The sequence below is a fragment of the Brachypodium distachyon genome, chromosome 2 (genome assembly GCF_000005505.3).
Source record: "Brachypodium distachyon strain Bd21 chromosome 2, Brachypodium_distachyon_v3.0, whole genome shotgun sequence".
NCBI classification, from domain to species: domain Eukaryota; kingdom Viridiplantae; phylum Streptophyta; class Magnoliopsida; order Poales; family Poaceae; genus Brachypodium; species Brachypodium distachyon.
Window position 1 is genome coordinate 16,495,142 of NC_016132.3, and position 20,469 is coordinate 16,515,610.

The following is a 20,469-nucleotide window of genomic DNA, read 5'->3' on the forward strand; positions in this document are numbered from 1 at the left end:
TTTGTATTCTTCCCCTCTCTTGCTTCTCTCCCTCTCTCTTCCTCTCTCGGTTCATTCTAAATGCCCCTCTCTCTCAGATTTCTTTGTGGCTAGCTCGGGAAGCAATTTTGGCAAGGAAGTTGATTTGTGAATTTGTGTGTATGTACATAATTTGTGTGTCTCTACAGAATTTTGGCAAACAATTTCTTTGTGTGTATGTACAAAATTTGTGTGAATAATTGTGTCATTTGATTTGTGATCCAGTGAATTCGCGGGCCTGGGGCCTGCTTTTTTTTTAATTCACGAAATCACTATCAGTGTCGGTCGGGGAATGGAGACCGCCACTGATGCTGCTGATATCAGTAACGGCTATTGAACCCGCTACTGATGTGGGTGCTCATCACTGACATCAAGTCAGTGGCAGGCGCCCCGCCCGTCACTGATGTCATTTTTAGCCCGTTACTGATGTCCCATTCTGTAGTAGTGTCAACAAGAACAAAAATCACATGGAATTACCTCTCTGGCGGGCCCGGAGGGAGAGTGCAACACATTTGACGTGACACATGTTCTAGAGGGTCATGCAATGTCTTCTCTACTGGCTCCGGTAGCTACTAGAGCCGGTCGGTCCTACCACAAGCTATCGCGTGGCATGGATTCACACATGTGAAATGATATATGAATGAAATAATAATATTGTAATGAGTTTTGATTGATATAGTTACAAAATATGAATGAAATATTAACGAAATAATATTGATAGGTTAATGAAAATTATATTAAATGACGATCGGAAAATGAATGGTGTTTTGGCTCTCGGGAAATTCATATTTTTTAAACGAATAAAACATATTTTAAAATTTCCGAAAAATCTGTAAAAAAAATCCAATGTAAGTATAGATGTACACCATGTCTCTGTAAATTTTCACCGAGAAATATGTTGACTGTGAAAAATGAAAAATATGTGTATTGTGGAAAAATCATAAATGTGTGGCTCTAAATCAACGGAGGTAGTATTTTTTTTGTATCTCGGATTCAACAAGATTTAATGAAAAAATTATAAACATGTAACATACACTCATGTGTACATGTATTTCATTTCCATAACTTTTGTATAAACTAAAAAAAAAATGTGATTTTGAAGATTTTCTCAACTTTCCGACTTTTGCAACCTCTTGTTTCACCTTTATGCATGTAATTTCATCGCTGATTCAGACAGGAAGCTCGCAGATAGGGCGCCATTTAACCTGCCCCTCATATGTCATCTTGAAACACAGCTGGCTTTTGAGTCTGGCGCAATAGTAACAGTCACCAGCGTTACATGATCGACCAAGGGCCACAAAATTTGATCTTAATCTTGCCATTATGCACGGTAGCATTAGTACTTGTGTTGGTATATATCGCTGTCTAGATAGCTTCTTCTTCCCAGCAAAATCAGCGCGTCTAGCAAAATTATCACGTGTTTAATTCTCAGTATATATATGTGGCGTGATAGTTCACAAAAAATTAACAACAAGAATGCAATAATGTATAGGAATACTAACACCATAATCAATCTCATATTCCCATGCAGAACCATGATCTCCATCACATTTTCTGCCCGGCCTGCTCACTCTCATATTGGGTCTTTACAGCTTTGCTTGATCGTCTCAACTCTTCTGAGAGATCAGTTACTTTAGACAATTTTTAAGTAATATGGACAGTGTTAATTTTTGATTAATTACGAGATTTTTTTCCAATCTCGCTCGCAAAAAGCAGCCCGTACTCCATTATATTAAGCATAATGGAAAACCATGTTTACGAATTACAAAGATCATAGGAATGTTCAAAATGAAATGAACGAAAAAAAAGCTAAAAGAAGCCGAAATTTGAACATATTTAACTCAACTTCCGGTGTAAAGCATGGTCTCTCCCTCTCGCTCTCTCTAGCTCCATCTCGCGCGCTATCTCTCTCGGATCTATCTCTAAATATCTCTCTCTCTAGTCTCTATCTCTCTATCGATATAGTCCATACATTGCCTAGTACATTCTTATAATTCAACAACTTGACAGTAAAAGTTAGGTATTAAATAGGTTACTTGCGGTGACACAAGCCTACCATGTTTAGGATCGAACCGAACAAAACACAAAGAACCTGAAATTCTATGGTTGTAGTAGCTTGATCTAAGTTCAGTGCAAGTACACCATGGTAGGTAGGCAAGGTCACATTATTTAACATAGTACCTGTTATTTCTTGGTTCTAATTAATGAAGGATATTAACTATGAGTATAGAACGAAGGTATAGGAAAGCAAACCTTGATCTAAGAGACAAGAAAGCATGTCACAGATAGAGTGTGCACGTTTTCTCTTAAGAATTACTCTAAGCCGCACGTGTCGCAATTAACAACATATCCTCGATCGGTACGGTACGGTCACACGATCCGCCACAAAGACCTTAAGCTCCGGTCCCCTAATTACAGCTTACATCGACGGGGCCAAATATCCTTAGCTGAAATATATATACTTGTTACTCTCATCCGTGGTGGATCCATCGTACGTCCATCACTCTACAATGTGTACTTTCGAAGGTTCTAATCACAACTTTGAAACCTGCAGCCCCATCGACGTACACTAGTGTCTAGTACTGTTCCGAAACAGCTTCAATTCGCATGCTTGCGAACCCGCATGCATGTGCTTGCTTGGCCTTCTATAAATACTCTAGTTTGCATGTAACTTTACAAGGCACCAACAACACCAACAACATCTCAAAGGAAAACAAAGTAGTAGAAGAATTAATAAGTGATAGCTTTGTTACAAGTCAAAATTTCACTGTTTTACGGGCCATATATAGCTTACTGTTTTTGAGTTTTCGATCGATTTTTCTGACCACGAGACCCTCGGCACACAATTTTGTGCCTTCTTTCACCGGTCGATAAAAATCACCGATTTGACCCCGGTGCACGAAGCCGTTTTTTGGACGCTCGACAAAAATCACCTTTTGGCCGTTTTTGTGGGCCCAAGTTTTTTTGTTCTTCGGTCGATTTGCCGATGTCATGACCCCAGTATATGGTTTCGGATCGGTTATGGCCTTTCTCGTGGACTATAGCCCATTTTGGGTTTTTGGCTGATTTTTTTATATCGTCATACCCGGTATATGGTTTCAAGCTGTTTTTGTCATGTTAACAAAAATTATCGCTTGCCCATTTTCGTGACCTATAGGCCCCTGTTTTTGGGTTTTCGGTGGATTTTACAATATAGTGACCCTCAGTACACATTTTGGGTCATTTTAGGCCGGTCACAGTTTTTAGAAATACTATACTCCCTCCGTTCCAAAATAAGTGATGTGGATTTGTATAGATTCTTATGCAAATTCACGCCACTTATTTCTGGACAGAGGGAGTATGAATTGGGCCAAGAAATACTATGTCACGTTAGTACTCCAATAAGATCGATGCAGGTGGAGAGTAAATAAGAAATTGGATCTCCCGATCTTCGATCGACGGACGCATGGCGGGCGGTGGCGGCGACCGCCTTGGTTAGATTACCGTTCAATTTATGTGACCGAAAATCGTATGGTGCCAAGTATCTTGAAAGAAAATAACCCCATTGCCCATATGCAGCTACTGTAGAGTAAAGGATGCTGTTGCAACTTGTAAGTGCTAGCAGCTCATTTACTAAATTCTACTCCCTTTGATTCTAAATTCTTGACTCAAATTTGCCCAAATATGGATGTATCTATTCTTAAAAAGCGTCTAGATACATGTAATATTTCGACAACAATTTAGGATCGGAGGGAGTAATTTGCACCAGCTAATTAACAACTTTCTACATATATTTTGTGCTGCAGTAATTAACCCAAGCCAAGAGTGTATTCATGATTTTTACAGTTTCACTGCCTGTTTGTCACCCTCTTCATCCACTTGACCACTTGCTTGTTAGCAGCACAGGATACTGACGATGCTTCATCTCTCTTCTTTCCCCACAGCACAAGATAGAGTCCCAGAATCATCAGTGCAGATCCCAGCACGCTGTACATGAATGCCAAGGAATAATAGTTAATTAACAAGCAGAAATGAAATGCTGTCACTACAATTAAACCATTAATTTAGTTTATACCGACTACCGAGCCAAGATATGGCAAGAATGTATTATGTAGATGTATTCAGCTTGTGCAATTATACAATGGTCACCGAAAGAAAAGAAAAGACAGGGACACTGAAGGGGAGTGTTATATAGATCTGCTCTGGATGATGGGATGAAGGCGGCAGTGAAGACCGGACCGTTCTTCTCTTCTCCACGCACCACGTCATTGTCAGGTATCCGGCTCCTGATATATATGCTAATTAACAACTTTGTATCTACAAAGGTAAATGCTTTCATTAGTATTTGCTCCTTTTGGACAAGTTCCATTTGCGTGTGAAGGTTGAGGTTCTGATTTATTTTGAGCACGTATGAGCTGTAAAAATCAAGATGAAGAAGATGGTGATGTTTATCTTACTGCATACAGGACGGTGAGCAGCTGCATGCTGGGCTAACTGCAGCAGCAGCAGAGTGCGTCAGTGGCACTCCGTTGTGCAGGCTCAGCAACAGCAAGCAAGCCAGCGAGCGAGATTAGTGTCCCGGTGATCTTTGCGGCTCCTGCCATGCTCTTCACCTTCAGCGACTCCATCCTGGGATTCGATGCATCAACTGTTTGTTGCTAGCTCCCGGTGTGTATATATTTGATGGATCACCGGGCACGACAACGATGACAAGTAAGAATGGCTTGAACGTGCTGTAACTATGTGTACCTCGGCACGACGGCCGGCAATGATGAAGGGGAGCACGAGAGACAGGTTGATTTGTGGCTGTAAAGGCTGCTGTTGAGCTGAGTGCTCCTCTGTACTGCTTCTTTCTTCTCTAATAAAATTCGGCCATCGTCCCTAGGAAGATTATGCGAACGTCGAGATGGTGTACGTACTGCAAGAGTGCAAAGTCATGGAAGGAGGTGTACCATGTATTGCGAGAGCGTGGCGCCAAAAAGACAGCGCTGAAGAAGAGCATGCCAGAGAGCGCGGCGCCCGAGACAAAGATCTCCATTGTGAGCTTGGGCCTTGTTTCTTTACCCCAAGCTTATATACACATAATATGACATGATGCCAAAACTGTTAAGTTTTGACAATGTTTTACTAGCTCCCCCGTCCTGAAATAAGTGACTGGGATTTGTTCAGGACAGAGGGAGTAGTATTATTTCGGTTTTTTTTTTCTAATAAATGGCTGTACAAAATGATACTCCCTCCGATCCAAAGTAAGTGTTCAGTTTTGAACTAAACCTAGTTCAAAACTACGGCACTTATTTTGAATTGGAGTTAGTAAGTAATTATTTTTACTCAGAAGTCTTGATTTTAATTCAAATTACTCATACTTAATTCCAAATGTAACCATGATAACTTTCAAATATTTTTTTTAAAATTAATAAAAATCTTCGTTTGGGATTCAAATTTGGAGGTTTACATGTAAGATCGTTCATTTTGTAAAGCATATACTATTTTAATTTTTCGTAAAGCATGCACCATTTTAATATTTTGAATTTAATTTTAATTTTTTACCCTAAAGATTATATACACACAAAATGGCACCATGCCAATTTTTTTTACAAAATTCCGGTATTATTTCATTTTTTCCAACCAGGAGAGAAATGGAAAAAATAGGACAAAAGGGAAAAAAAAACTTCCATACCGCTTCCACCTCACCAGGCCTCCCGTCACTGCGCGGCCTAACGGCCTGCTTGGCCCACTCCACCTATTCAGTTAGGGTTTATATCCATCCCCTCCCTATTTGGCGTTGCTCATTCCTGTAGCCGTACCCAGTCGCCGCCTCTCTCTCTCTCGATCTGATCTAACCCCTTGCCATGGAGGAGAGAGCTACTGTTCGTCGGCGGCGGCGGCGGCCCAGCCGTTGGTCCTCGGAGGAGAAGATACCCAAGGAGTTGCTGGTGGACAGCGCTGAGGCGGCGGCGGCGGCCGGCCTCCTCACGGACGACCTCATCGTGGAGATCCTGTCCCGCCTCCCCGCCAGGTCAGTCCACCGCTTCAAGTGCGTCTGCAAGCTCTGGCGCGACCTCATCGCCTACCCAGCCCACCGCAAAAGGCTGCCCCAAACCCTTGCCGGCTTCCTCTACAGCACCCACACCGGCGTCTACGGCCACCACTTGGCCGCCGTCTCGTCCACGGTCGTCGATTTCGTCGACCCTTCCCTCTCTTTCCTGCGGCCTATGAATTACACCAAGATCCGCCTGCGAGACACCTGCAACGGCCTCCTCCTCTGCGTCTGCTACTACAACATGGAGAAACGTTTAGTTGTCTGCAATCCCGCCACCCAGAGGTGGACCGAGCTGCCCCCTGCTCCGCAGCCGCAGCCAGGCACATATAACTGGGACCAACGTCTGGCTTTCGATCCGGCAGTCAGCCCATCCCATTTCCACGTCCTTGATTTCGTGGACACCACCAACAAATACCACCACACAGGAGTGAACATCTACTCGTCCAGAACCGGAGCCTGGATTCATAGGGATACTGAGTTGCTTGACAAAGTTGTGCTGGCCGATGGAAGTGTCTTTGTTGGCGGTGTGCTGCACCTGCCCGGCAAGCTGCGGGAGGACCGCCCCTGCCAGTCCCGCCACAGCATCGGCTACAGTTACCAGGAAAACTTTGTGCTGGTGGTTGTAGACATGGAGTGGAAGGCATGGAAGATTGTCCGCACACCGGCATACGGTTTCTCTTTCGGTGCAATTGGATGGTCACAGGGGCGTTTGCACTATGCTACTCCATCTGAAACTCCTATTACCGTCAGTAATGACGACGATGAGGTTATACTCCGAGAGATAGCAGTCTGGTGCCTTGAGGATTATGGTAGTAAGAAATGGGCCTTGAAGCATATTGTCAGAATTGATAAGCCAATTGAGATGGAATACTCGGTGGTTGGGTTTCATCCGGACTGTGATACCATCTTCTTTGTTACTACTACTAGGGCCGCTTATCATAGCGATTCATGGGATGCTTCTTCGTTGGCATCATGGGATATGTGGCGTCTGCAATTCCGTACTGTCCTTGACCTTGAGAAACGCAGTTCTGTGACATATCTACCTTATGTTCCTATGTTCTCAGAGTCGACATTACCAGATGGAGAAGTGCAGTAGCTTATGTTCCTATGTTCTCGAGTTCTCGGGGTGGACATAGTCACTGGTGTTACCTTCAGTTCAATTCATGCTTTGCCATACTCCAAGAAAGAATTGGCTATTCTGTACGTAGGCTGCCTAATATATGTTTGTGGAATCACTTCTTAATTAACCTACTTAAATGTGTCATTCAACTTGCTCCGTGGAGCTAAGTTATGTTATCCAGCATACTTGTCCATAACATGTCATATTGTGATTGTCGTGAATCCTAATATTAGTGAGTCCCACTCGTGAACTTCTTTTTGTTTCTATGTATTTTTCTTCTTGTTCGTGCATCTGGTTTTGTGTAGTTGATTAATGTCCAGTTGATGAGTTCATCAATTAATTACATTGTAATGAAAATATTACAAACTTTTCCTGCTGTATCTTCCGCTGGGTCTCCAATCTTGTATGAGTGTCATGTACCTGCTGCAGCGCTGCTGCTCCCTCTCCACCGACGAATACCCTATGCCCAAGGCTGCACCATCGCTCCCTCTCTGTCGCCACGAGAGTCTGCCGGTCAAGTTGCGATGAGTCAGCGGCCAGCTTGAAGGGCAACAACTGTGGCTGTGGCGACTCGAAGGGAAGGTGTGGCTGTTCCAACTTACTCAGGCCACCGGAAGGAGAAGGGTGGACCTACAGTTCTCTTGTGCTCTTCTTTTCATTTCAGTTTATTATGCTATGTAATCTTTAATGTCTTTTATTATTAGGCTTTGAACAATTTTTTACTGGAGAGCCTAGTTTTGAAAACCGGACCGGTAATCGAACCGGCGAGGCTCTCGGTTCGGGTTTTTCCGGTCGAATCGCCGGTTCATCGGTTGAACCGGTCTGGTTTTTTAAGATATAAAATAATCTATTTTAAGTAAATACTGAAAAAAAAACCATGTCTAAAATGGATTCGGCCGCCCATCCTATCGGTGGCTAACCAGTCAACAGTGACTTCCCAGGCCACTGGAGTACGAAACGCGATCAGTTTGGTGCTGCAGCGGTCAAGGGAAGGTCACGGTTGGCCGATTAGTTAACCCATTAGGTGCGGACTCACCAATGGCGGTTTTTTCAGGTGCCCGCCATTGCTAACATATGGGGCATCCACGAGCAGCGCCAGATATCACCGCCACTGGTGCTACAGCAGCAATGGCGGTGATTTGTTTCGGTGAACAAAATCACCTCCACTGTTGGTGTAGCACCAGTGGCGGTGACTATCACCGCCACTGGTAGCCCTCGTGGATGCCTCGAGAGGTCTCCAGTGGCGGTGTGTTTTTTGGTTCGTTTTAACCGCCACTGGAGGGGGATCACGGATGGGGTTTTCTGTAGTAGTGTATAGATTTTTTTTTGGAAAGAAAAATATTCATGATTCCCTGATTTTTAGATGATGGGGTGCTTGAAAATTGGAAGCCTGCATGCAACCTTTTCAAAGGGTTAGTTCCTTGTCTGACTCATATTAATTGTCGAAATATTACATGTATACATTCATATTTGAACACATTTGAGACAATTAATATGGATCGGAGGGAGTAGAATTTTTGTGTCTGGCTCTAGCACACAGTGTAAGCATTCCCATGTCCTGCACCCCTTGCTTTGCTCTTAGTTTGGCGGCCAGAGTGAGGAGCTCGTTTTGAGACCGTCACGATCGAAATAAATGCTCTCGATCTATAAGATCAAGCTCACCCAAAACGTCCACGCGAGAGCTGACGAGCCCACGTCCCTTGACGCTGAAAGCCTGAAATATTCTCCTACGTATGTATAGTACGCCGGCCGGTGCAATCAAAGCCATCGACGTACTTTAGAGGAATCTGATCACTTGCGGACACGTGCACTAATCACCTCGTTGAAATTCAGGCGGACGATTCCAACCCCATAAATTCCATCCGTGCAAAAATAAGTGACGTGAATTTATATAAATTTTTATATAAATACACGTCACTTGTTTTTGGACGGAGGGAGTATACCCATGGACGTATGCGTCGGTACAATCAAAGCCATCGACGAGTACTCCGAAGAAAAAATCCGAACGTACGGACTCGCGCGTGCACTAGCCTCTCAACCTCTTTGAAATTCTGGCCGATGATCCAACCCAATCCCATCTACAGATCTACTCCAAATTAAACACTTTTCGCATGCAGATATGCATCGCATGCTCGCGTCCTATAAATACTTCCCGGTTTGCAAATAACCACAGCAGCACCGATATCCACAGCAGCAAACATTTCAAACACAGAAAATAAGCAGCCATCCGCAACGATGGCCAGCGCAACCACGATGTCCATCCATGTCATCTTCCTCGCTGTTGTTCTAGCCGCGGCCTCCGTGCAAGGGCAGGGAGACGACGACGCCCTGCTGCCATCTTCACCGGCGCCGGCGCCGTCCGGCGTCAACGGCCGGCGCGGGTGCCCATCGGACGTAGCTGAGTTCGGAGCGTGCGTGAACCTCGGGCAGGACCCGGCTGCCGCCGACAGGGAGCGGTGCTGCGGGAGGATCCGTGGGCTGTCGAGCAGGGAAGCCTACTACTGCCTCTGCGCCGCCTTCTGGCGATCCGGCGTCGCCGGTGACCGCGCTAACCCCGATGTTCGCGCCCGCGTCGCCGGCAACGTCAACGCCGCGCTCCTGGGCTGCGGCAAGGATCGCGTCGACGATCTCGATTGCTTGGTAATTGGCTGAGTGGATGAATCTCCGCCGCACGCGTACTAATACATAATACTACTATGTGTTGAATAAATGTGTTGCTCTTTTTGGACCCAGCATAGGCATATGCATGTATGCAAGCACGCATGCATGTTGGAAATGACTGCTAGAGCTGGTCTTCTAAATAAAAAAGTTGTCATATCTATATAAATCACTGTACGTGCTGGTTATGTTGGGCCATATTCATGGATAACGTCACTATCACAAACCGATATATTGCTGTGGGGCGACTTATATTCCTGTCGAGGCCGCAGCCGGCCGACGGGAATATAAGTATTCCCTGTCAGGAATCACATGGCATGCAGGAGAACAGAACATTTCCCTGTCGCTGGTGACGTCAACGCGGCGCTCCTGGGCTGCGGCAAGGATCGCGTCGACGATCTCGATTGCTTGGTAATTGGCTGAGTGGACGAATCTCCGCGGCACGCACTATATGTTATAAGTTGAATAAATGTGTTGCTCTTTTGGACCCCAGCATAGAGGCATGTATGCAAACACGCATGTCATGCATGGCTGTTAGCTCTAGCTGGTCTTCCAAATAAAAAAAAGAGTAAATATGACAGAACCCATGGTTTAGGACGAACCGTATCACAGAATTTCACCTTTTGGTTTTCTTATCACTTAAACCCGATAATTGGGCAAAAGTGTATCACAGAACCCGTAATCACGCTGTCAACGGCGCTAACACGGAAACTGACTCCGGGCCCCACCTGTCAGTCTCTGTTACTTGGACTGGGTTAACCGGTCAGTTTTTAGGCCGGTTCGGACCGGTTCGGGCTGGTCGGGACCCGGGAGTGGCACGGGACAGCGGCGACGAGCGCCCAGGCGGTGAAGTGGAGTATGCATCCCATGGCGTACATGGGTGCAGCGAGCCCGGCCTCGTGCGCGCGCGCGGCGCGGTGAGCCCTGTGCCAATGGCCTGGAGTTGGCGCGACGCGGACCAGGTGTGGGACACGCTCCAAGAGAGGCAGCGGAAATGGGAGGCGGAGGCGGAGGAGGAGCCGACGGCCGAGCCGCCGGCGCAAGACGGGGAGGCGCGCGAGGCCGAAGGAGCGGTTGCAGTGTGACGCGAGGAAGGAAGCCACGCCCCCGCTGGCCGAGGACCCCGTCTCATCGACGAGGAGCACGGAGAGGTCGGAGATGGCCTTGCGCGCGTGGCGGAGCTGGCCCTCGTGGATCTCCCCGGGCGCCAGCAGCACGGATGTGGCGATGTCGGCGAGGCGCTCGAAGCGGCGGACCTGGTCCACCCCGTCCCGTGCCGAGGCGCCCCGCTGGAGCGTTCCGGGCACGGGAAACCCACGTTTTCTTACGAAAATCCCCTTTATTTTATTTTGAATCTAATTCTACTTACTTTTTTCCAATCTTTTTCAAAAAATCTATTCCTGCTTCTTTTTTATCCTGTTTCTATTGTTTTTGCCCCGCGAATCCTGATTGAGATACGGCGGCGACGAGCGCCTAGGCGGTGAAGTGGAGTATGCATCCCATGGTGTACACGGGCGCAGCGAGCCCGTCCTCGTGCGATGCCACTCCCGGGTCCCGACCAGCCCGAACCGGCCTAAAAAACGACTGGTTAAGCCCGTCCAAGCAACAGAGACCAACAGGTGGGGCCCGGAGTCAGTTTCCGTGCTAGCGCCGTTGACAGCGTGATTACGGGTTCTGTGATACACTTTTGCCCAATTATCGGGTTTAAGTGATAAGAAAACCAAAATGTGGAGTTCTGTGATACGGTTCGTTCTAAACCATGGGTTGTGTGATATTTACTCAAATAAAAAGGTTGTCATATCTATGTAATCATATTACTGTGCGCGCTGGTTATGTTGGGCCGTATGGCTAGCTGTTATGGCAGCATGCTTGCATGCCAGTGATATGATAGTCCACGTAAAACTGTCATTCAAATTGTCGGCAGGTCGCGGACACCCTCCGCTTTACATTTCGATCATTTTTTTCATTTTCTTTGTTTCTTGAACTGGACTTCTGTTCTGTTAATTCGTTAATGGAATTTGGTTTGGCCGCACAATTTGCGTTCATTTCATAAAAAAGGAATGCGTCAATAACTTGTTTGTTGATCATGTTTGGGCCGTATGGCGGCTGGTCTTGTTCTGCTAAAGTTAGAAGGTAATTTCCCCCTTGGTGTGAATGAAACTCCTTTGAAATTGAAATCAAACTTTGATTGTGCCCCCCCCCCCCCCCCCCCCCCCGCCAATATGTACCGGGTCGACTTGCCACGTGGGCAGGTCAAACTGGTTAATTTCATAATTTTATGACTAAACTGACACCTGTTCAATAATAGTAGGACCGTGGGTGCATTTACCTCTAAAGAAAATCCTATTATCCTCACACCTTGTTTTTTTTGGGCAAAAAATCTCCTCCGCTTTTCTTTCTTTTTTTTTTTTGAAAAGTAGCCACGTATTTCGTTCCATTATCCACGAGACAACAGGGTTACGACGCTGCACACATGATGGAAACCATGAAAGACAACTAGAAAAACGAATGTCTTAGGCACCTGATTTTTCTAAAAAAAGACTTAAATCTCAGTTGACGAATAAAACCGTTGGATTAAAATCTGCGTGACATCTTCACTCCCTTCTCTCTCATATGTTGTCGTCGGATTAAGATCACACAGCCAAATGCATCGACTTATCTCTAACTAAAAAACCGGCGGCTCTCAATATCAAAACCGTTAAAAAAGGTGAATTCCATTTTTGACCCCGGGGTTCAAAATATCAAAAGGGACATCAGCACCAAAAGCGAGAGCTTTAGTTCCAGTGACACCAGAGAGGTTAATAAGAGGGTTTTCATTCTGGCCAACACTGGCGCCATTGATGCCAGCATAGGCGTGCAAGTATTGGAGTAATTCAGCCCGGAAGCATGACAGGGGATCAAACCGAATTCAGATGGAGTGTTAAAATTTATCAAACTCCAACATGGAAGTTATAATACCTTTCGAGAGGCTAACTTGTCCAACGGGATAGGAATGCACAAAATTCCCTTCAAGGCCTGGTGTGTATAGCTCAGGAACAGTGACGGTGGCTACTAGGGTAGATTGGTAGAATGGACAAACTATTGTTATTGGTACATAAACATGCAGGCGCCCCAACTTCAGGACATCCAACATCAGCGAATGACATGGTAATAAAAAAGTTACAAATACGAGGAAGAAGGACTTAAGTCAGAAAACAACATACATTTGACAGACACTTCTAATTAAAATCCATACAAACATTTCACCGATTACAACAAAGTTTAGGCACTCCATTACGGTACTCCAACATCATTGTCAAATGTCTCATGCATTGAATAGGAGTACAATTAACTAAAGGCGCCCATTAACTCATGCATCTTGCAAAGGATGCAAAATAACACAGCCCCAAAAGCGATTGCAAGACTGCAGGATGCCATTGCAATAACTTTCACTTCTTCATTCTTCTTCTTGCATATTTCCACCTGATCTTTCAGCTCTTCAGTCTTGCATTCAAACTCCTCAATCACTTGGTCCTGATAGTCTAAATCAATTTCCAGCTTTATCTTCTCATCAGATAACCTTTTGTTCTTCGTCTTCTCCTCATTGACCATTGATTCCAGAGTACAAATGTCTTTCACCAAAACATTGTTCTCCTACAAGAATGACAGTACTAAATGAGTGCTCAATTACATATACACTTGGGATAGGGAAAATCAGATCGAAATAAGGTCGGGATAGGAAAAATTATTCACCTTGTCCACTTAATGTCAATTAAACAAGCTAGCAACCAGGGCAAACTGTTGGAAATCAGGCCAAATCCTCTCTCGCAAGCAACAACGACGATCAGCTGGCAAGCTGATTGATTCCGGCCAGACGCGCACGTACAGCAGCAACGCTATGCAAATCGATTAGCAAAGCAGTGCAGTACTCACGTCAAACCACACACGCACGGGAAAACATATTGGAGTTTGTGGATAGCCAAGGCTCGTGCGAGCCTTGCCTTTCTCGTTTTTTTTCTGGGTTTTTAACGTTTACAGAGCGTTCATGCGTGTATATACGCAGCAACCTGCAAACCGAATCTAACTAGGTAACTGAATACGAACTGGACTAAGAGATCAACTTATAATCCGTTGAATCCCTTTACAAATTCTAAACCGACTCAACATTGATCTAAACCAGAAAGTGACTCTAATTCGGATTGATCTAAACTTACATTCTCCCCCTAAGATCAGAACGAAATTACTTGACAGCATGAATGCCGATCTTCTTCCTCATCTCTTGAAATTTCACCCTTCCAAGAGACTTCGTCAATATGTCGGCCAACTGTTCATCTGTGCTTATATAATCAACTTCAAGCTTGCCTTCCTCCACGCATCCTCTTATGTAATGAAACCGGGTGTCGATGTGTTTACTTCTATCATGAAACACCGGATTCTTACACAGAGATATAGTGGACTTGTTGTCGATCTTCAACTCAAACTTTTCTGGTTCTCAGTTTAGTAGATCAGCAAGCAATCACTCTAGCCATACTCCCTGGCATGTTGCGGTAGCTGCTGCAATGTATTCAGCTTCTGTGACATCCAGCTCACAATATTTCCACCAAGGAAAAACGCCATACCCGAAGTACTTTTACGGTCATCAACGTCGCCGGCCATATCACTATCATTGTACCCGACTAGCTGTGCCTTCTCCTCTTTCTTCTTTGAGTAAACACACCCATACTTCAGGGTTCCTTTGATGTACCGCAAAATCATCTTCACTGCTGCAAAGTGTTCCGTTGTGGGGTTCTCCATGAATCGACTAACGATCCCAATCGAGTATGCCAAATCAGGCCTTGTATTCACCAAGTATCTCAGACTTCCCACAATACGTCTATATTCGGTACTATCAACAGGATCTGCTTCGCTGTGTTTGCTCAATTTATGCCTTGCTTCCATCGGTGCTGAGGTAGCATTGCACTCTTCCATGCCGCACTTCTCAAGGATTTTCCTTGCATAAGCTTCTTGACACAAAGTTATTGAGTCTCCTCGCTGACATACTTCTATCCCGAGGTAGTAGCTCAACAAACCAAGGTCACTCATCTTGAAAAGATCTAGCATCTGCTTCTTGAATCTTGCAATCTCCCTCTCATCTGCACTCGTGATCAACAGATCATCAACATATACTCCAACTAGGAGCCGTTCCTTCCCATCACCTCGTTTGTACATAGCATGCTCCAATGGACTCTTCTCAAATCCGAGGGACACCAGTGTAGCGTCCAGCTTGGTGTTCCATGCCCTCGGTGCTTGCCGTAGCCCGTACAATGCCTTGTGCAGTCACAACACCTTATGTTCCGCTCCCCCTTCGACGAAACCTGGAGGTTGTTGTACATATACTTCTTCTTGTAGGTCACCGTTCAAGAACGCTGATTTCACATCCATATGATGCAGCTTCCAGGATTCTTGAGCGGCCAAAGCAATCAACAACCGTACCGATTCCATCCTTGCGACTGGAGCAAACACTTCCTCAAAATCAACGCCTTGTTGCTGCACATAGCCCTTTGCTACCAAGCGTGCTTTATGCTTTACCACATTGCCATTGGAGTCTTTCTTCACTTTGAATACCCACTTGAGGCCTATGGGTTTATGCCCGGCAGGGAGATCAACCAAGCTCCATGTCTTGTTATCTTGGATTGACCCCATCTCCTCCTCCATAGCCTTGCGCCAACTTTCTTCCTCGCTAGCTTTTTCAAACGAGGTTGGTTCTTCGGTACTTAACAAGCACCTTTCCTTCGTTGTGCGCTTCATCTTGACCGTCTTCGTCTTGCGGATCATCTTCTTTGGAGAAGGGTACAACTCCGATAGAGGTCGAAGTCGTTCGGGCATCAGTCGTTGAGTCCGCGACCGAGTCTGCACCAGCAATCGTACCATCGTCGATGCCCTTTAAGAGGTTGCTTCCGCGGTAGAAGTTTCAGCATCTCCGCCGGCTGCTGCATCCTCCCCTTCACTCGCTCCTGCCGCGGCAGAGGGATCTTCTGCCGCGGCAGAAACTTCTGCCGTCTCTCGCGTCGTGGCAGACGCAGATCTTCCTGTCGCGGATCCTGCCACGGCAGATGATGAGGCCGGTGCTCTACTGAAGCTGAACACCGGTGTAGCGCCGCGGCCCGGCAGCGTTCCTGGTGGATCTCCGCCACCTGCGTCATGGTCGTGGCCTTCTCCATGGTTATGACCTGCATGCTCAGGGACAGGGTAAGATACAACAAACATATCATCCGAATTTTTTTGATTCTTTTCTTTGTTTGAGGACCAATCCCATGCCCTCTCTTCTTCAAAGACGACGTCGCATGCCACGTGAACTTTTCTTGTTTGTGGATCGTACACACGATAAGCCTTCGAGTGTCCTTTCAAGCCTGCTTCATAACCCATCAAGATCATCGGCTTACTCCGGTCTTCCAGCTTTTCCACATGTCCAGAAACATTCTTCACATGTGCCATGCACCCAAAAGTATGAAGGTGATCGACCGAAGGTTTTCTTCCACACCAAGCTTCATAGGGTGTCATGCCAATGACACTTTTCATCGGTGCACGGTTTAGCAAGTATACCGCTGTAGTCACCGCTTCTCCCCAAAACCTCCCCGGCAAGCCTTTGCTCTTCATCATGCTTCGAGCCATTGCTACCACGGTTTGGTTCCTTCTTTCAACAACACCGTTTTGATGCGGTGTGTATGGGGCTGTCAGAAAACGCTTGATGCCATGTTCCTCACAATATGCAGCAAACTCATGTGAGATAAATTCTCCTCCTCAGTCAGTCCGGAAAGCCTTCAACTTTGCCTCTGCTTCTACTTCAGCAGCAATCTTGATCTTCTTGAATGCTTGAAACGCTTGATCTTTCGTTTTAAGCAGCACAACCCACATGTACCGACTGTAGTCATCTACCACGAGTAGAAAATAGCGATTGTCGGCTGGGGTTGCAGGTGAAACTGGGCCACACAGATCACCGTGAAACAAATCTAGTACCTTCTCTGCCCGGTACTTTGCTTCTCTGGGAAACTTCCCTACTAGGCAGCCATCGCACACTTGTTCAACATGATCCACCGTCGGCATCCCAACCACCATGTCCTTCTGGCCGAGTTGTCAAAGCGAGTGAAAATTCAAGTGCCCGTAGCGAGCGTGGCACCTCCATGCTGGATCATCAAGACCAGCTAACAAACAGATCGGCTCTGTTCTGTCTAGGTCAAGAATATACAAACCATTCTTTGCCCTCTTGACCTTCATCAGTAGCTTGCGTTGTCGGTCGTAGCCCCACAGGTACCCATCCTCTAACACGATTTTACATCCCCTTTCCTCGAGTTGACCAAGACTGATTATATTGCTTTTCAGCTTGGGGATATAATATACGTCGGTTAGTACCTTGTGATCGCCAAATCTTGTCTCAAAAAGAACTGTGCCTCGCCCTTGTATCGCCACCGTGGAACCATCTCCAAAACGCATCGAGCCACCCACGGCTAGGTTAAGCTCTGCGAATTGGGTTTTGTCGCCAGTCATGTGATTGCTAGCGCCCATGTCAAGGTTCCACACATTCCCGCCTTCACTCTTGCTTTATCATGTAGGTAGACTTTCTTTTCAACAAGGGTTACGGTCTCAGACTTCTCCTCGATGACTTCCTCTTGACCTTCTTCAATCAGCTCGCACATCTCTACCATCAGCAGCGCCGGATCATCATCTTCTTCCCTCGCCATATATGCTTTCTCTTTCTGTGGCTTTCGGCACTCCGACTTGAAGTGCCCGTATATTCCACAGTTGTGGCACTTAACCTTCATGCGATCAAACTTTTTCTTGGGGCCCGCACCTTTCTCCTCGGTACCTTGAGGAGCTTTCTTTGCTTGTGCTCGACCTCCTCCTTTAGCTTGATCTCTTCTTCCACTGGATGATGACGAATCGCCAGTTTTCATGGTGGCCATAGCAGACCACTGCGCACGGGTCATCATCAGATGCTCGTCATCTTTGCCGTCTCAAAACACCATCCGGAGTCGTTCATCGTGCACCTTGTAGCGCCCCACCAAGTCCTCCACTGTGAGGGTCTTCAGATCGACACATTGCTCGATTGAGGTTACGATCTGGATATACTTTGGTGATGCCGCGCGTAGGAACCGCCTGACCGCGGAGATCTCGGTGAGTGTCTCGCCTAGGTCGCGGATCCCGTTAACGAGCGTCGTTACACGCGCTGCGAACGCGTCGACCGCCTCGTCTTCTCCCATCTTCAAACTCTCATAATTCTTCAGCAAGGTTTGAAGGTTCGCCTCCCGGACACGCTCGTGTCCTTGATGCAGGGTCTTGATCGTATCCCATGCATCCTTCGCAAATTTCTTCCCCTTCAGGTGTTGTAGCACATCGTTCGGCACAGCCGCATGGATGGCCGCCAACGCCAGGCGATCAATGCGATAGTTCGCCGCTCCTTTGGCGTACGTGTCGCCGCCGGGGTCGACTGCGTCCCAGATCTCTTGAGATTCCATAGCCACCTCCATCTTCATCGCCCACATGCTGTAGTCGCTGCGATCGAGCCTCGGAAACGTCGTCGGTGCTGAGTTCCTTCCAGCCGCGGCTCCCGACGTCCCTGCCTCCGTCGGCATAGCTCCCGTGTACTAGGGACCGCTTTGCCGGATTAACGTTGGTTCTGATACCAAATGTTGGAAATCAGCCCAAATCCTCTCTCGCAAGCAACAACGACGATCAGCTGGCAAGCTGATTGATTCCGGCCAGACGCGCACATACAGCAGCAACGCTATGCAAATCGATTAGCAAAGCAGTGCGGTACTCACGTCAAACCACACACGCACGGGAAAACAGATTGGAGTTTGTGGATAGCCAAAGGCTCGTGGTGCTGGCAGAGGTTGAAGGAGAGGTCGACATGGTCAATTTGCGCAGATTGGATCTCAGAAGAGAGGCTCTGATACCATGTAAAAAACACTAGATGGAAGTTTAGGATTAATTGTCGTGCCTCTCCTGAGCACCGGCCTCATGTATTTATATGCCAAAGACAATTACAACAACCTAACCAATCACGTTTACAACAGACTACGGATTGGCATGATTTCTGTTAAGATGTGCTATCTAGTTAGAACTAGAGGTTCAAACGACAAACGTCAGACAACAGCTTGTCTAACAGTGAAAACCATAGAAGACAACTAGAAAAACAAAAACAAATGTCGTTCTGGTTTTTTTTTATAGAAGGCCAATGCCATATATTAAATCAACCAACCCTTACAAGAACAACATTTAAAGTAAAATAAAATTACGCGCAAGTTTTTGTAGGTAAATGTCGTTGTCTTTTTTCTGCAATCACCGATGTCGCGCCATGAGCGAAGCTCGATGCTACCTCTGGACCTCTAACCACGTTGGAGCCAGGAAAATGTTGTTGACGTAGCAGTCAGGAAATTGCAGGTCGAAGCCAGAAGAAGCCGACGACAATGATATGAAAAACAGACCACCCTCCTCGAGAAATAGACGGCGAAGAGGGTTTCGTGATATCCTTAGTAATTCCTCTGAGCCTCGCCGATCAAAGAAGTAAACAACAAACCAAGACACGTACAACTACCTGCAACACACGAAGACAAAACTAGATCCACCACTCTAAATAAGCAGCGACCAAACGCCCCACACTACTCAACGCCACCGGCGACATCGTCGCTGACGAGGTGGACGATGAGTTGAGGAAACCTTATTATTGACCCGCACAATACCGCCATCGCCACCATAGCTGGCGCTGTATGTTGATCAAAACCTAACTTTTGCGTTGTCCCGGCAGAGCTATCTGAGTATGCATGCGTTGTCAGCGTGCGTATCAGCTACTATGTTAACTGATGTACTTGACCCTGCTTAGTGGCATGTTAATTGGCTACTGCCCTGGTCAACTAAATAAAAAGGTTGTGATATCTCGTTGTACTGTTGGCCGCTGGCCGGTTCATACTAAATAAAGAGCTGAGCTTGTGATATCTAATATATGTATTGTGTTAAGCCGTATGGTATTACTACCTAGCTAGCTCCATATACTCACTTAAACATGGGATGTTATAATTGTTAGCCAGAGTGCATGCACAACGGTCCGTGGGCGAAGCTCGATGTTGCCACTGAATCGCGTCATAACCATGAAATATTGTTTACGTGGAAGACAGGAAGTCGCCGGTCGGAGCCAGAATACGCCGGCGACCACCATCCCCGAGAAGAAGACGGCGAAGAGGGTTCGATGATAGCCTTACTAATTCCTCTGAGCCTTGCCGATCGGAGAATGAAGTAACAAACCAAGACACGTACATTACCTGCAACACACGAAGACAAAACTAGATCCACCACTCCAAAAGATCAGCGACCAAACAGCCTACACTCCTCAACCTCATCAGCCAGATCACGTTGACGAGGTGGACAAGAAGTTGAGGAAACCTTATTATTGACCCGCACGGTGCCGGCGTCACCACCATCAAAACCTAACTTTACGGACCTACAGTAGCGCCAAGTGCAGATCTAGTGTCCCCGCCCTCTCCTACAGCTGGAGGGACAAGCAGAGAGGGCAGGGACCTGCTGGACCGCTTGCCGACCGGCCGAGACGAGATACAATCTGACTTTGACACTTGGCAAGAAAGAGTTATATATTGACGTAGCAACGTCGCCGTCCTCCTTCTACACACTCGCTGGTGGTGCA

At 46.5% G+C, this 20,469-nt stretch overlaps 2 protein-coding genes, 1 long non-coding RNA gene and 1 pseudogene across 3 annotated transcripts; 3 read left to right on the plus strand and 1 right to left on the minus strand.

The window, feature by feature from the left end:
• Positions 1 to 2,701: 2,701 nt before the first annotated feature.
• LOC112271005 lies at positions 2,702 to 5,107 on the plus strand. Its single transcript, XR_002963767.1, has 2 exons — positions 2,702 to 4,272; positions 4,464 to 5,107. It is a non-coding gene; the product is annotated as an uncharacterized LOC112271005 (long non-coding RNA).
• A 659-nt stretch (positions 5,108 to 5,766) lies between these two features.
• Positions 5,767 to 7,872, plus strand: LOC100837248 (putative F-box protein At1g50870). The gene has a single exon (XM_003565943.4). It carries the CDS (start codon positions 5,847 to 5,849, stop codon positions 7,131 to 7,133), a length of 1,287 nt encoding a protein of 428 aa, XP_003565991.1. The 5' UTR covers positions 5,767 to 5,846; the 3' UTR covers positions 7,134 to 7,872.
• Positions 7,873 to 9,392: 1,520 nt separating this feature from the next.
• Positions 9,393 to 9,809, plus strand: LOC104583113 (putative lipid-binding protein At4g00165). Its single transcript, XM_010234847.1, has one exon. It carries the CDS (start codon positions 9,393 to 9,395, stop codon positions 9,807 to 9,809), a length of 417 nt encoding a protein of 138 aa, XP_010233149.1.
• Positions 9,810 to 10,585: 776 nt separating this feature from the next.
• On the minus strand, positions 10,586 to 13,406 carry LOC100837555 (annotated as a pseudogene).
• Between the last annotated feature and the right edge of the window lie 7,063 nt (positions 13,407 to 20,469).